We start from the raw sequence: 17,668 nt of genomic DNA on the forward strand, positions 1-17,668 counted from the left end.
TATTCTCCATGCTATTAAACTGAGCACATTCCACATCGTTCAAAAGTAATTACACTTTTGTCTAGAGTGTAGGAGACTGCTCTCCCCAAACAATGAAATTCTCATTATGAGAGCTGGCACAGTAAAGGCACTGGTGTTCACAACACTGTGCATTGTATCTTCACAATAACTTATCCTAAGCTTGATGCTCAAAGGTACACTGGAAATTAAAATTTCTCTAAAACCACTGTGAGGTTGTTTTTTTATTTTTTTTTAAATATGCATTCTTTAGCTCAGTATAATTAGAGTCCTATTTGACTTTTTAAAAAGCTATATGCATTCAGATTTCCATTCTCCTCGGAAGGCCTGAACAATAGCTGAGTGCTCCAGCGCTTGTTGTTCTGATCCACCACCATTCATATGCTGACAACTCCAGGCCAACAGGTGAGGCACAGGCCAGGAGAGATGTGATAAGAGAATCCAAATGAAGCATTAAACAACCTTTTACTTGAACAAGTGGAGGAAAAGCACAAAGCAATGTGCTGGTAAGCTTTTTGACCAGCAGTACTGCCATTCTCAATATTATTCCCAAGTTACACAGGAGTGACTTCATTCACCACAGAAACACAACTTCTTTTAGCATGAAGCAACAAAGTTACTGAACAGTGCACCACAATATTTCCTATCAATTTAAAGCGCTATTGAAAATTAATTCTAAATCCCTCTAAATTTGTCCTGAAAGTGCAGGACATATGTGGGCTACCAGTCATCAGTTTGGAACAACCAGGGAATGGCAAAATTATGGCTTACCACTTTGACCTTTTCTTCAGTACTTCTTTTATTTATTTTATTTTTAATCCCATCCTGCATTTCACTGATATTCTACAGCTAAAAAGGATGGTCTGATTTAAACACACCATGCCTGTGGAATACTTTAATCAGTGCTTTTAGCCTTGACATTTCTCATTTTCCAGAATTTAGCACACGGACACCATTGGGGAGATCAGTGGTCTTGAGAGTTGCAAAAGCAGACAAATAGAACATAAAGGCAGGCAAATAGAAACAAGTAAAACAAACCTTTGTAACTCACATGAGCTAACAACTGTCTGTGCTACCCAAATACTGTAGCCTTAACAGGTTTCTTCAGAAGAGCCATTGACTGATACTGTAATCCTCAAGTGTTTCCCTGCAAGGCTCATGGCAGGGAACAATCTCAGATATGTTCCAGGTCAAACCATTTGCCTCTTATTTTCTACTGAGTAGTTGCTCTAAATCTGATAAGTTATTGTTTCATTTCTTATCAGGAGAAGAGTTTTCCTACTTGAAATAAGTACCCAGTTTCGTCTATCAAGAGAAAGCTGGAGACAGTGAGGCTGGTGGAGATGTCCAGAGGAGACCTGGCCCAACTGAGCTGCACTTCCAACATCCTCAGAAACATCCTGTTCATTTTGGTGGGCTCTGCAGATTTTTGCCAATTTTGATCAGGTTTGAAGATGTCCTTATAGGAATTTTACCTCCTCTCATAAAAACCTACCCAGAATTTTGAGCTGGCTCACTAGGCGGCTAAAACTCGGTGAAGTGCAACAGGGTGAATTTCCAGGATTGCAAGTTGGGAAGCTTTATCCGTAAAGTCCTGGAGCTTTATCAGTAAAACTCCATCAGACTGCAGCCTGTGCTGCTGTGTGCACACCTGCACACACCTGGGTCTGCTGCCCAGAGAGGATAAAACAGCAGAATGTCAATTGAAACAGTACAAAAATGTCCTCTGCCACATTAGACAGTGAATGCCCTGTGGGAATGATTTTTGTCACTGCTAAGCACACAAACTGAAGTCACCCAAATGTTACCCAGTGATTTCCTTCTGATAACTATCTACCACAACAGCAGAGGGAGTGATTATGGCTATTTGACTCATTCAGACTGATCACTTCCTTCCTTCTGGAGACACACAGGCTGCATCCATCCTTTCTGAACTACCTGAGTGATGATGCACAACACAGTCCTCACTGAAAGGGAGATATTACCAAAATGTTACATTCATGCAGCCTGCCAATCCTCTTAAATATGTATAAGGACAAAACAAGACCCTTAGAGCTCCCCAAACACTGCCTCAGGTAAGGCTGCAGTGTGTCACTGCTGCAGCAAAACTACCTAAAACACCCCTGATTCAGCACCTTGTACTGTAAAAGGACAGAAAACACTGTTCTGACATCACATTAAACACAACCTCCATAGCAGGAAGCTACTCCAGAAGATCAGCAAAACCTCTTGTTCTTAGAAACTGAAATGACCAAAGAAGCAAAGGGGTTAGTTAAAATCAGCTAAAGAGCAGTTAAATGTCCCAGTGAGGTGTAGCTGAAATACTCCTGCTGGATCCTTAGCAAACATTATGTTTTTATTTCATTAGGGTCTGATTCTACACTACTGGTGCCATCACAACTTTATCTATTGACTTAAATGCTGTCAGAAACAATTCCTTATCTTTAAAACACTCTCTTAAAAAAGGCCACAATATACCAAAGCCCATACATTAGTTACATACCCTCACATCCCACTGGCTGGAGCTGTTACGTTAATGAATTTCATCTCCATAAAACATAAGATAAAGGATGAGAAATAAACAAGCTCGAAAAAGATAATGACATTGTCTGCCCATGAGTAATTTCTCCAGTGATGTTCTTTCCCCATGTAAAGTTGCAATAACACAAACTAAAATTATGTATTCCAAAGCACTGTCTGAGCTTAAGCATTAGCCCAAAAAAGGAAGGGAAATGGATCAGGATCAATGAGTTATTCCGTCTAGGAGAGCAGCTTCAGTGAATATCCAGTGACTTGGTCCTATGAGAAATAATAATCCCTAAGGCTTTTTACTTAGGGCTTGTTACATATGCATAATGAGCTGTAAGGGCTTAAATACCACTGTGGAGCTCTTGCAGGCTTTTATGAGAATACACTATCACCTATTTTGCAATGCCTTTTTAAAAGCCTTCAAATATGCAGGTCCACTTATTATCTTCCCTTCCAGTGAAATTACCAGCGCCCTAGTGGAGGTGGGGGACTGACAGAAAAGTTACAGCCAATTTGTAAACAGGCAAGAGCTGTGCAGGCTCTGTGCTCACAGCAGAGCTTTGTGCAAGTTCCTGGGTGCTGGGGGCCTTTCCCTGCACCTCTGAACCTTTCTGAAAATGGATCAGTGCTGGGGGCCTTTCCCTGCACCTCTGAACCTTTCTGAAAATGCATCAGTGCTGGGGCCTCCGCACCTCTCCTTCAATGCATCAGTGCGGGTTCCCTGCACCTCTCACTTCTGAAAATGCCTCAGTGCTGGGGCATTCCCTGCACCTCTACCTTTCTGAAAATGCTCAGTGCTGGGGAGTCTTCCCTGCACCTCTCAACCCTTTCTGAAAATGCATCAGTGCTGGGGCCTTTCCCTGCACCCCCTTCTGAAATCCTTTATTCCTGAATAAATGCTCAGTGCTGGGGCATTCCCTGCACCTCTGAACCTTTCTGAAAATGCCATCAGTGCTGGGGCCATTCCCTGCACCTCTCACCCTTCTGAAAATGCCTCAGTGCTGGGCCTTCCCTGCACCTCTGAATCTTTCTGAAAATGCCTCAGTGCTGGGGAGGTTTCCCTGCACCTCTGAACCTTTCTGAAAATGCCTCAGTGCTGGGGCCTTTCCCTGCACCTCTGAACCTTTCTGAAAATGCATCAGTGCTGGGGAGGTTTCCCTGCACCTCTCAGCCTTTCTGAAAATGCATCAGTGCTCCATGTGCCCAAACCCAGCTCAGTGACACTACAATGCCAGCAAGAACAGGGCACTGTTTTGTGTTCTTTAAGACACAGCCAGTTCTGGGCTTCCCCTGGCCTGCTGCCTGCCATGAATCGAGTGCTCAGAGTCAGCTGTAGAGTGGAACTCACAGGCCAAAACGCAGTGAGCTGATTTAATTTCATAAGCGCGGTAAATTTTATTGTGGGTATCTGTGACGTGAATCACGCTTCAGATGTAAGTTTTTAAGTCGTCAGAATTTGGTTTCTTTTTTCTTGTGCCTTCATGCAGTCTTTGAAGCCTTAGTGTTGCACAAACTTGGCACCAGGGCGATGTTTCAGACTCCATGCCAAACGTGACTCTCACTTGCAGGGCTCCAAACCCGCTTGCTGTTTGCTGAACACACACACACACACACACTTGCAGCTCACAGCAGTGCAGCTCTCACACTTGCAGCACCCCAAATGCCAGCAGGCAAGGTGAGGGCCAGGGGCACAGCTGCCCAGGATGAGGGGTGCCCTGTGCCCTGCACTCCCCACCCAGGGCAGCTCTGAGTGCCAAGCAGAGCTCAGAGCAGATAGAGCACAATAGAGCAAAGCCAACCTACCATTGTGTTGTGCTGGGAAGTGGGAGTCCTATGGCCACAGTTCTCCTGCGTCAGCAGAGAAACTGGCTGAAATTCCTCAGAGTGAGGCTTGTTGGGAAAACTCACATGCAAGGGAAGGTGAAAGGCTGGGAGCCCGTCACTCTCCTCTTCTCCCACTTTCTGTCTGCTTGTCACCATGGCTACCTCTCCATCTGCTTCCCCATACGGAGAGGCTGGTCGCTTGGAAGACATCCTGGAAGGAACAAAAGAGGAGAAAATAATGAAACCTCCAAATAAATCCTTAATGCCGTCATTGTGTGGTTAGGGGCCATTGTAACAGAAATGCCTTTTTTGTGCTGGCAGAGAGCAGGAAACCATCCAAATACCACTGCAAAGCACACACAATTGGGAACAATGGCCAAGCAGGTAGCAACAGAACAGTGCCTTGTTTGTTGTGAGAATAATACACTAATATAGCACTCCCTTGTATTCTGGCTTCTTAAACATGAAAATTCACCTAAGACTGCATAATGAAATGCAATTCCTTTTAAAAAATACCCATCTAGTTTTGCATTTGCAAGGGACTCTATGAAGACAGAATGTCTCCTGATACAAGCCATTGTCAACCTAGCTTTTAAGGAATAATCATCTGCATCTCATTATTGACCACAACTGATAAAAAAAATAAGGTAAAATAAAATACAACACAATAAAAGAACTTGCTAGCGGGCCAAAATGTCTGTGTTTACAAAATTTCACCCATGTGAGCAACTGAGTGCTACAGTCATGTTGCAAGGATCTTTCCAGGTCTGCAGACCCTGTATAGTTCAGCAATTAAACATTAATTTGGACATTAATAATCTAAGCTTTCTGACAAAATAAAGTTAGGGGCTTTGAATTAAGGTCAAGATTGAATGAAGATCTGCTATCAAATCTAGCTACATATCAAATTATTCCTTTCTATAGCTAGATCAGAATAAAAACCCTCATGAAAATGTAATTTATATCTGTGCCTCCACAGAAAAGGATACACAAGGAAGATACCTAGAGCACACATTGCAAAACCCATGCAGAAATATTGACTTGAAATTCAGGCCTACATTGTGAAGTTTTTGGTAGTGTCTGATAGAACATGTTTATCACCAACTTTTAGAAACACTGAAAGAAACCTAAATCATGGGCAAATTCAAGTATCATTCAAGACAAGCACTACTGAAAATCTTACAGAACACAGAAGGCTTCCAGCTTGGTCTCCAAAACAGAGGGAGGTACAGTCAAGTCTTAAAATGCAGACAAAATCTAGGATTAATTACAGCAACCTTGTTCATGAAAATCAGGTTCTGTCCATGGATGGCCCCTGTGCTAACCAGGGGCATCTACAAGGAGCAGAATGAGGAGAAATCCTCTAGGCACAGCCAAAAGAAGATGTGAAAAATAGGGAAATAAATAAATAATAAATAAATAAATTAAATATTAAATAATTAAAATAATAAATAAATTAAATAATAAATAAATTAAATAATAAAGAATATTATATTATATAATTATCGCTATATAATTATATAATAAATAATAATAAATAATGATAAATAAATAAAGTTATAAATGAGGAAACAGAAGACTATTTGTATGCAAAAGTTAAAAAAAGGGGCTGAAGTAATATTGCTCCTCCTCAAAAATGTCATTTTTATGATTTTCATGACCCCATTTTTTATTCTGCACTTAAAGGGCTGCACTGGAAGGGCCCAGGAGCTCCTGAGCCATGTGTGGGGCTGCTGTGGGTGCAGCCTGTCCACAGGGTTTGGCACATTGAGCACGGAAAGGTTCTCAGCAGCAGTCAACTGGGTCTGAAAACAAACAGCCACTTTAAACAGCCCTTTGTTAAGACTTATTTTGCTCCTAATGATCTCATTTTGAGCCTTGCCTCCTGAGCCAAGTTAGATTATATTAAAAAAAAAAGGGGGGGGAAAAACCAGAAAAACCAACAACAAAAACTCAGACAAAAAAAAATCCCTCCCAGAACCTACATGCAGCTGCACATGGGCTGTTCTGAACAGCACCTATTGCCAGCGCTCAGAGAACCAATCTGTATTTTCTATTAATGTCTGCCTCAGTCCAACAGACTAACACTTCATACATCCTACCTGAATTCTGTCTTGTAGGCTTCCCCACCTACGTGTCTGCAGCAAAGCATATGCACCAAGACAGAGATCACAGAGAGACTCTTACTGGCAGTTTGCTACTAGCCCACTGAATTCAGCATTTTACAGCTACGTTTGATGTGACAGATCTCAAACCCTTCTGCAGAAACCACACAGCTCCCTTCTAAACTTAATGTGAATTATTCATATTTTGCATTGTACTGCACAGAGATCGACATTTGCTGCTGAATTTAAGTTTTTTGGTTACTCATTTTAACAGTACTTTAATAGAAGCCCGAGCATTTACAAAATCTCTCTGAAAATCAGCACCAAGCAGTCGTCTCAATTTTGGCAAACAAAAAGGGACGGACACAAGATCATTACTCAATTATTCCACAGTAATTTTCTATACTTTAGAACAGTTATATTTGATAAAATGATTGAAAATATTGTAAGCCACACACAAAAGTCCCCACTGCAATTCACTCTGACAATAAATTAGAGAGAGAGAGGATGCCTTGTTCTGTATTGATGATTTGGATTATACATGATATACTCAAACTGTGTCAAGAACTCCTACTGCTGTTAACCTAGAATAACACAGATTCTGTCACATTGCTTCACAAGGAAAGTTTGAATATCACGCTGAAATAAAGCTCCTCTGTTAACTTTGGATGTGAATACAGAGTTTCAGATCATCTTCCTCTGCTTGTCACTGTTCCCAACAGAGATGAAATAATTTTCTGCAGGGAATTTATATAAACAGACAAGGAAGATAATAGAGGTGTCCACCTCCACGCACTTGCAGTAACAGAGATTATTTTGCTTTTGATCTAAAATGAAAACCTACACGTTGGATTGTAGACCAAAGTAAAGTGAAAGCAGAAAGGGCAGAAGAAACTTTTCCTTTTGTCTCTAAAACATCCAGTTTAAATTACAAGCCACGTGCCCATCACGAGCCTAGGAGATTAACAAATCACTAAAATGGCTAAGGCAGCAAAACAGAGCTTTAATCTGGGTTATTCTTCCAACAACACCCAAAGAAATGGTCACACAAACCTGGACAGCTCAGCCATCAAATGCAATTTGTGTTCAGGCAGCTCTGTCCACAGCCAGCCCGAGTCAGACAAAAATCAGTTCCACAGAAATTTCTTACTCCCTATGAGCATCCAGGAAACTTCCACAAGAAAATGGAAGATTTAAATAAATAAATTAATAGATCCACATCTACTTTTGGAAATGTCTTCCTAAAGGATAATGACTATCAAAGTCTATAGTAGCAAAGGGTCAAATAAATCTCTGAGAGGTTCCCAAGCAGAAAACGTGAAACAAGAAAAAGTCATCTACAAATGTCTTTCATAATTTCTACAGCTTGACTGGTCCATTTCCCAAATTTCACATACCCCTACATCATGCATCCCCTATATTCTTCTTTCCATAAATCTTGTTTATCCTACTGAGCTAATGCCAGCTCTTAACAGATTCCATATCTAAGATGCAAGCAGAGTTCCCACCACAAACAACAAGGAAAGGGAAACAGCTGAATTCTGAGCAGCAACTCCACCTGAAACTGAGCTCTTTTAACCAGATCTAGCCCTAATGAAGTGCTGGAATTATCCCATCCTAACAAAGGACTGCAAACATCCTGGATCTGCCCTCAGTGACAACACAACAGTTCACAGCTCACAGGACTTCCAAGATCTTCTCCTCAAATCTAAACTCAGAATGATTTTCAGTTACATCACTCTGAAAGAAGATTTACAGTGGAACAGGAAACACCAATTTATGGACAGGATTAAAAAAAACCCCACCAACCCAAAACCCTAAGATGTAACTCAGAAAAGTACAAAAGTACAAAAGCAATACAGCACACCAGATTCCAAATGTAGATTAAATCTGTTGCAACTCCATTGTTTCAAGAAGAATTGCCTTTTGAAATGTCATTAATCACTTCTACTGAATAAAAACAGGTAGGTGAAAATCTTTTAGAGGACCTAAATCCGCAAAGTTCTCATGCACATGCTGTACCCAGGCCATTCCACAAACACACTGGAATTATGAAATGCATCTCCATATTTGAGTTTATCAATGGTTCAAATGGAACTGAAGATTTAATTCTGGGGATTAATTCAAATTTCCCTGTAAACAGACCTGTTTTCAGAAAGGCTTCTTAATATGTAGAAACTGCAGGCAAAATACCCAAGCATGCTTTTTGTTCAGTTTCCATTGAATAAATGCTTTTCCTGGTAGGAAGAATGTTTTTTCAGGGAAGTAAAAATCTCATTGTTCTAACTCACTCTTATCCAACAAATATTTTATGTGATTCATATTACAACAGTTTCTCCAAATATTTCTTTATGCCCTTCAGTTTGTAACAGACTCTTTGTAGGCTTAAATTGGCACCCTGTGTCTGTTGATCTCAGGGTTTTTGCATTGACTTCAGCATGGCTGGATTTTCCCACTGGAGCAAAAAGGAGCTTCACTACATCCACATGAATTGTTTCCTACACTTATTGCTTCCATCCAAATAATTTCAGGCTGCTAAATATGACTATTTTTCTTGCTTGCTTTTTCCCTTGGATTCAGTGTCTCACAGAACTGATCTTTCCATAGCTGTATTTTTTTTATTATTACTATTTTTAACAGAACCTCACTTAAGTGTCCCCCTCTACATCTCCATTTGTTCATTGGTTTTGGTTCATTTCATCCTTGATTGTACTCCCCAAATAAACCTGAAGTGGTGTTCAGTACTCAAGGAGATAGTGCCCTCTAGCACACAACCTGCATCCTCTCCAATTGGATTGTTCCTGCCATAAAATTTAATAAATTTTGTGTCATAAAACTCTAATCTTGTTACATTAAGCAAAATACCTCAGAAACATTTCAGATACCTACAAAAGCTTTTGGAGAAGGGGCTTATCCATGTCTTCAAAAGTGTCAAACACAGATGTGTCAGGAGAAAAAGATATGAGGCCATAAATCTTAACTTGTTGGGAGTTAATTAAGGGATTCATCAATCACTGCACAGCTCACCCCATACCCACACAGGCAAAATCCCGTCACAGCAATCACACAGCCCACAGCAATCCACAGGTTAAAAACTCCCCAGGCCCCTCTCTTCTGACTATTTATAAATGACTTGCTATAATCTAGCATTAAGACCTGTAATTATAAACCAGCATTAAAACAGGCCTGCAAAGTTATGGATAATTATAGCTGGTACACTTTTTAAAGAAATAAAAAGCTTTTCCATTCAAACACAGGCTTTGCCTCTCTGACAGCTCCAAGTCCACAGGATGTAGAAGGATGATTTAAACTGTATGTCAAAACTCTGAGCAAGAATCTCTTTTCCCCCTTATCAAGGGAGGCATTGTTGTTCTCTCACCATAACCAGGCATGACTGCAGTGGCACAGCCAGCTCTGAACCGGCATGGGAACATCACCTCTGAGCTCCTGTGGCAGCCACAAACCCTCCTGGGTTTAAACCCCTCAGCCCTGAGTCAGGGATGGAGCAGAGGATGAGGAGCAGAGCAGGGATGGGAGCAGAGGATGAGCAGGCATGGGAGCAGGATGGAACAGAGGAACAGGACAGAGCAGGGATGGAGCAGAGCAGCACCAGGGATGGAGCAGGGGATGAGGAGCAGAGGATGAGGACAGAGGATGAGGAGCACCAGGATGAGGAGCAGAGCAGGGATAGGAGCAGAGGATGAGGAGCAGAGCAGGACCAGGGATGGAGCAGAGGATGAGGAGCAGAGCAGGGATGGAGCAGAGCAGCACCAGGGATGGAGCAGAGGATGAGGAGCAGAGGATGAGGAGCAGAACAGCACCAGGGATGGAGCAGAGGATGAGGAGCAGAGGATGAGGAGCAGAACAGCACCAGGGATGGAGCAGAGGATGAGGAGCAGAGGATGAGGAGCAGAGCAGCACCAGGGATGGAGCAGAGCAGCACCAGGCATGGAGTAGAGAATGAGCAGGGATGGAGCAGAGGATGAGGAGCAGAGCAGCACCAGGGATGGAGCAGAGGATGAGGAGCAGAGCAGCACCAGGGATGGAGCAGAGCAGCACCAGGCATGGAGTAGAGAATGAGCAGGGATGGAGCAGAGGATGAGGAGCAGAGCAGGACCAGGGATGGAAAAGAGGATGAGGAGCAGAGCAGGGATGGAGCAGAGGATGAGGAGCAGAGCAGCACCAGGGATGGCAGCAGAGGATGAGGAGCAGAGCAGGACCAGGATGGAGCAGAGCAGCACCAGCATGAGAGGGAGAGGGATGGAGAGAGATGAGGAGCAGAGCAGCACAGGATGAAAAGAGATGAGGAGCAAGCAGGATGAGCAGAGGATGAGAGCAGAGCACACAGGATGCACAGATAGGAGCAGAGCAGAGCAGCACCAGGGATGGAAAAGAGGATGAGGAGCAGAACAGAGCAGCCCCAGGGATGGGAGCAGAGGATGAGCAGGGATGGGAGCAGAGGATAAGGGGCAGAGCAGCACCAGCCTAGCACCAGGAATCTGCTCCTGAACACGGCCCGAGTCCAAATCAAATACTGAGAGCTGAACCAGTCCAAAAACTTGCCTGGGATTCCGTCTGCCTCTCTGCAGGGATATTTACCTCTAATTACAGCCCTTGTTGGGAAGCTGCAGACTGCCTTTCCGCAGGAAATAATTATGATTGCAGACAGCAGCACTGCTGCATGTATCTAATGTATGAGCACACACATGTATAGATGCATAAACACAAGCCTATACAAAATGTCAGCAATGTATCTGCCTCATCCCTGACCACGTTTAATGATAATAAAACAGCTCTTCCCCCCAGGTTCACTGAAACTGTGATCTCTCATACACACAGCCCTGGCAAGAAGTGCCAGTTAACACTAACAACGGCTTCCATTCTGTTTTGGCCCCAAAGTAATTCATTATTTATGTACACTGAATAACTAGTACCTCTAAAAAACCAACTCTATTCATTTTGACAAGATTACTTGTGTAATAAGGTATTACTCAACATGAGTAAGGGTGGCAGACTCCCACACACTGTCCCACTGGGAACTGCAAGCCTGACTTGTTTCTACACATACCACTAAAAACAGACTTCATTTGGCAATATCTTTGAGTCATTTACAGCCTGGTTTGGAATTCTTCACTGAAGTAATTCCACAATTAAAAAAAAAAAAAGGCAAAAGAAGCAAAAGTGTGTGATCTGCTAATCAGTAAAAACTGTGAGTGAAACGTGCTCTAATCTGTCACTCACACTGAGGTGGGATAATCTGCTAATTATTACTTTCTAGGATCATATCAATCACTTATCTTTTAAAGCACACCTATGCTACAAATAACTGGTGCTGTTCAAAGGGGGTTTTGGTGAATAAGTCAACTTTGTTAACACAAGATCACTACAGCACAACCTGAGTAATATTTCTGTTCAGCTGCCTATTATTGGAGCTGCCGCAAGTAATCCTATGCTTAGGGACACCCCATAATTTCCATTTCACTGGCCCACCTTCTCCCTTTGGCTTTCCAGATTTCCCTCTGTATGGGGCAACATGAACAATCTCAGACAGTCCCCTCCAGTTTACAGGATTCTGAATATAAAATGGGAAGGTTTAGGAATTTGATTCCGAAACCATTTTCAATTTTAGTGTAATATCAGCAGCCCAGATCATAAACCTGATATTCCACATACTCTGGAAACTGGTTTTTGAGAAAAGCTACTGCTCCAAGTTCCAGTGGTAAATAAATAGTTTCAATTTAACAATATTTGAACCTCTCAAATACTAAAGTTGTTAAAAGTGTCCTTCAAGCAAAAGTTAACAAAATCCTCTTTTTATTAGAAAAACTAAAAAAAAAACAAACCCAAAAACCACTTTCTAAAAATTCCATGCCATCAACTGAAATTTTATAATCTGCATTTTCTTGCACTTGCAAGGAATTTATGCACAAAAATACCACTGTAAAATCAAGTCTAGTAAAATCCATTGTCAAAAAAAAGTTCATGCTGAACATTCCCACCACGTGCTACACAAAGCTTTTCAGGGACTTTTTGAAGCAGGTAACTAGGAAAGACTGTGCAAGAGCAAGTTTTTAGTGAAATACCGTGGCCTGAAAGGAAGCAGCCTTCAGCCAAAACAGATTTGAAAGGTAATGAACGCACTCCTATCTGCTATATTATTGTAAGGAATATTACCTAATTCTTCCATAGATCTCAGAGAGATTGTGCATGTCACTGGTGTGTGCTAAGCAGGAGCACTCAGCAATTCACCCAGAGACACAAATTCAAAGGCAGCTTCAGCAGCAGAACCTGTGTGCTCATGATTTGTGTTTGGCACCTGCCAACTTCATAATCATTTCCTTTTTCACTCATCTGTAATATCAGCTAAAAGAGCCAAAAATCCAGTGAAACGTTTTTAAACCAGGATGAGATTTGAGCTCCTGAAAAGTGTGTTTCCAAGGGGTCCAAGCTGCAAAGCTGTGAGTTTGGAGCCCTTGTCCAGGGCAGGAGAGGCACGTGGTGGTGGTGGCACCACGGCGCCGCGGTGTCAGGGACCATGAGCATCCACCAGCACAAACTCCGAAACAGCAGGATGCAGCCATTGTTGATGTTTCAAGCAAACTGAGCCTGATCGCTGGCTTCTTTCATGCAAAAGACTCTGCTTGGATGATTTTGAATTAAATCCACAAGCTCATTTATTTTCCAGCGCATCCTCAAATTAACTCTGGCTTCCTTTCCTTCCAGCCCCCAACCTTTCAGAAATGTACCCTGACTCTTCAGCTCCTCATACATCTTGCTTTTCTAATTATTTATTTATTATACTTTTTTTATTATGATGTAAAATTTGTCATCATGCCACCACAAAAACAGCAGAGCTTTGCTTTTATTTTCACGTGAAGTTTTAGGAAGGGCTCGCAGCTGAAAGCACAACCTCAATCACTGTGACATCAGGGAATCACCACTCCTCTGCCTGCTGAACTGCAAAGAGGATCTAGTCAAATAATCAGAGATTGCAAGCCTTGAGATTTCACTGCACAAACTCCTGAAAATGCACAAAATACCTGAAAATGACAGGGAAGTCATCAGTCCTGCTGCAGACACTGAGTGGGAGACACAGGGAATCCACACATCACACACCTAATCCCCACTGAGAGAAATGAAGGACAGGACTTGAAACGGCCCTGAAATTATGACAATTATGGCTGACTCATTACAGAGAAATGTGAGAAAGATGGGCTCATTTTGGAAAGTTAGTAAACATTAAAACTTTTGGAGTTTTGGGAGCTTATTATCAGTCATTTGCAGTATTTGTCTAATCAAGCTGACACAAATTTTTCTTCAAGCATTGTTAAAAGATGAATTACTTTCAGTAGAATCAACATTAACAAGAAGAATCCTCCCCCAAAAGATGCCCAGATTACAGTGTGAGGAGCCATTATTTTGACTGAGACCTTGGTAGAATGTGACACAGCTTTTCCACTCCTCCACCACGCCAGTGTCTGATGCGAGTGCCAAACAAACAGCCACTGAGCTTCAGCCCCCCTTCTCCTTTCCCCTTTCTTTATTTAAATTCTAAACTCAACAAATGGTATTTTAACTATTTTCTAAGCAACATTTCCTCCACAGAGTTTGTGTGTAATCACAAACCAGAAACAGAGAAATTTTTAGAAGTTTCTTTTTTTTCCACTTCACTCTCAGTTTCTCAACTGTTAAGTTCACAATAATAACTTTATATTGCATGTGTGTTTCCTTCCAGTAAATATACATAGAATTACACTAATAAAGTGATTTTCATGGTACCACTGGTGTTTACACATCTGAATTTGCAGAATCATTCTACCTTATCATCTAACTCCAACCATCACTTGCATCCACATTTGCACCATGTCAGCACTTTGTAAAAAAAAAAAACCAAAAACCCACAAGCAAACATGAACACCTCCATCCACAGGTGTCCTGCAGGTTTCCTGGCCAAACTGATCATGCCAGTAAAGCAGATAACCACTGATAGCACAAACTTGCATCACTGAAATATTGGGCCTTTAATTAAGTTTAGTGGGAGCAGAACCGAGGCCTCACAGAAACCATTTGTACCTTTAAGAACTACACACAGTGAAATCAGTTCTGCATCTGTGTGTGTGGTGAAGGGGGCTATGAAAAAAAAATAAACTTAAGCAGAGCAATGTCTCTAATGGATGTAAACTTCTTCTTCCCAACAGGTTAACTCCAGCTGCCCAGAATTTTTATTATTCTTTTTTGTTCACATCATCCATGTGCGTGCTCCTCCCTTTCTGGAGGGTTTGTACATGACAGGTGCATTCCTGGCCCAGGAACAAATAATCCTGGAGACCCCAAGAAAGAAAAATCAAACTGAACTTGAAGATAAAATCACAGGGAATAAATACATCATTGCCTTTCCATTATGCTAAAAAAACACCACCCAAAAAAAAAATTTTGAACATTTATAACGTGCGAGCAATTTGAGGTAGGATTTTCAAAGCTGAAAAGAGATTGTTCCAAAGCCCAGATGTTGCCTTTCAGAAACCAGTGAAAATTGCTGCCTCGGAAAATTACTCTGAAATACCAATAGAGTAAAACAAAAATTGTTTAAATAAAAATAATTCTACTCAGACGCTCTGCTATTCCGAGAGAGAAAATGAACTTTTTTCAAGTGCTCAGGCGGTTTTGCATTCCCATCTCCTACTTCAGATGATCCACACTCATGGATCATCTCTGGCCCAACAAATGGGGGATAAAAGAGGAAAAATGTGTGGCATGATGTGAGGGCTCTTGCCTCACTGGCTGTGCACACTGCACTGAGAATCTGCTTCAGTTATCTCAGAGCTGTTGTACTCCTTTCCAGGTTTTATTCTGAAAAACGTCAGAATTAAAGATTCACATTAAAAACAGGGGTGGTGCAATCACACATCTGCTCACCCACAGCAGGGCTGTACAGGCACCATTCACAGCTGTAATTTTCTGATTTCTGAGCATCCATGTTCCATTTCCAGCACTACTGGGCACTTTCCAAAACCTGTGCTAAATAACCAATGCTTGCACATGCTAACACACTTCCTCATGCAGGCACATGGACTGACTTAAAGCTGGTTTTTTGCTTTGTTTGATTCTGAGACATACCTGTAAAACTGCAAGAGAAAAGAACAATCACAACCAGCTGATAATTATCCAGCTTAACAAACCAACTGCAAACACTGCTGGAGCTGCTAGGTAAGAAAACACAGCCATGCAACACACGTTTATCCCTGCACAAACGAGAGCATATTGGCAGGAAAGGTAAAAACAAACCAGCAAACAGGAAAATGGGAGAGCCCTCTGAACAGACAACTCTGAGAATCACAGGGGGCCTCCAATATTCATTCAGAAAAGCTGCAGTGGCAAGCACAGCAGCATCCCTGCAAGAAGTGATCTACCTAAAAAAGCTCTGGAAGCTGTAGAGTGGGGTGGAAAGGAGAAAAAGCCTGAAGGGAACATCCTTGCCCCCAAGCAAACTCAGAGGATGCTGCTCCCTTTTGGAGGTTTTCTCCCAAACCTGCCCTAACCCAGGACAGCTGGCTGACACGCTGCCCACTGACTGAGCCTGCCAGGATAAAGGAGCCTTGATGGAGAGCAGTAATCATCCATTGTGTTTGTTTATTTTACCTCCTCCACCACACGCTGGAACCCTTTTTTGTTTTTTCCATTACCAAAACCATCCCCCACTGAGAGGCCTTTGTGATCTAAAAGGGGCAGAGCCCCCTCTTTCCCAGCACTGGCAAATTTATGTAGGAAGATTCATTCAAACACATCTTCAAATAAACATTTGACTCTTCCCCTCCATCACAGTGCCTTCAAACAGACTTAAAAACCACCATTAAAATGGTCTGGCCTGCAACTGCTTTTACTGAGGTGTGTTAGAACAATTTAGCAGTTTGAGGCACACATTGCCATGAAGTCCAACTTGAGATGACAGCAACAGTCCTCTGAAAAGAATAAACACACATTACAGTAAAGTAAACCTGGCTGCCATTGCCATAACAAGTGGTGTAACAGCTTTCTTGAAAAGACTTCTCCTACCAAAAACCCTCTCCCTGCTGGGGATACACTCAGTTATGCTGTAAGTGAGTCTGAATCCAGATGTTCAGATCTAAAACTCAAGTGAGAAGGCTCATGAGGAAAGCAAACACTGCTTGGGAAATGAGCATTCCAAAGGCACCACTGGCCCCCAGGAGAAGGAGGATTCTGGATTCCTTCAGGCAGAAGGTGGTGAGCACCTCAGAAAATTAACTTATTTCTTACCTAAAAATGAACAACAAACTTCCTTACTTCCTGCTTTTTTTTCTCCCTTCTACACTCTCCACGCATATATAAATTTTTGTTTTTCCTACATGAGCTACATGGATTTGGCAGTGAGAACAATTCAGCCATGTAAAAATGCAGACCAGTTTTACATACCTGTATTATATGTAAAAAGAGCAACAGAAAGCCTTTTGACCTATCTGAAGGCAACACCAGCAAGAAAACTTCTGTACTGGAGGATGCCATGGTCACTCTGTGGCATAGCTGCAGCATCCAAAGCAATTGATCAGGAACGACAAAATTTAAATTCTCTCAGCAGCTACTGCATTTTGAAGCTACAGACCTAAGTTTCACAGAATCACAGAATATTCTGAGTGGGGAAGGGACCCACAAGGTTCATTGAGTCCGACTCTCAAGGAAGTTCCTACGTGGAGTCCTGCCAATAGACTGCAATAATGTTTTGTTTTAATCTGATGACTATATTTACATTAAAATCTATTCAACTCTCTTTTCTGGGCAGTGATAATTGAAACAAAAAAAAAAAAAAACAAAACAAAACAAAAAAAAACCCCAAAAACAAAAATCCCCAAACCCCAAAACCAAAACCGCAACAAACAAAACCAAACAAAACACATTAAACCCCCCCCCAAAAAACAAAACAAAAAACCAAAATAAACCCTAAACAAGCAAAACCCCCTAAACATAGCATTTAGCAGGAAAATGTCACTGCACCCTTTTCACTCGTGCCCAGTTTCACTGGCTGGCATTTGTAAACCCCTCCCTTGTACAATTTGCTCATCAGATGCACATTAATTTACCTCTCTCCTCTCTTCTCCCTCAGCCTCCATCTCCATGCTTGCTTTACAGGGCAGGATCAGAAAGTGCAGCTGTTACCAAGCTGCTGACCTCACCCTACC

The 17,668-nt window shown here is 42.0% G+C and overlaps 1 protein-coding gene across 12 annotated transcripts in view; it reads right to left on the reverse strand.

The window, feature by feature from the left end:
- Window positions 1–17,668, reverse strand: part of SOX5 (SRY-box transcription factor 5) — a 592,640-nt gene that overhangs the window by 232,164 nt on the left and 342,808 nt on the right. For 10 of the 12 annotated variants that reach the window (XM_064734473.1, XM_064734430.1, XM_064734449.1 and 7 more), the window contains one exon: window positions 4,351–4,582. In XM_064734473.1, coding sequence (XP_064590543.1) covers window positions 4,351–4,582 — 232 coding nt within the window. The remainder of the gene's footprint in view (window positions 1–4,350; window positions 4,583–17,668) is intronic. The other 2 variants (XM_064734490.1, XM_064734499.1) reach the window with 1 other exon arrangement.

The sequence above is a fragment of the Zonotrichia leucophrys genome, chromosome 1A (assembly GCF_028769735.1).
Source record: "Zonotrichia leucophrys gambelii isolate GWCS_2022_RI chromosome 1A, RI_Zleu_2.0, whole genome shotgun sequence".
Lineage (NCBI taxonomy): Eukaryota > Metazoa > Chordata > Aves > Passeriformes > Passerellidae > Zonotrichia > Zonotrichia leucophrys.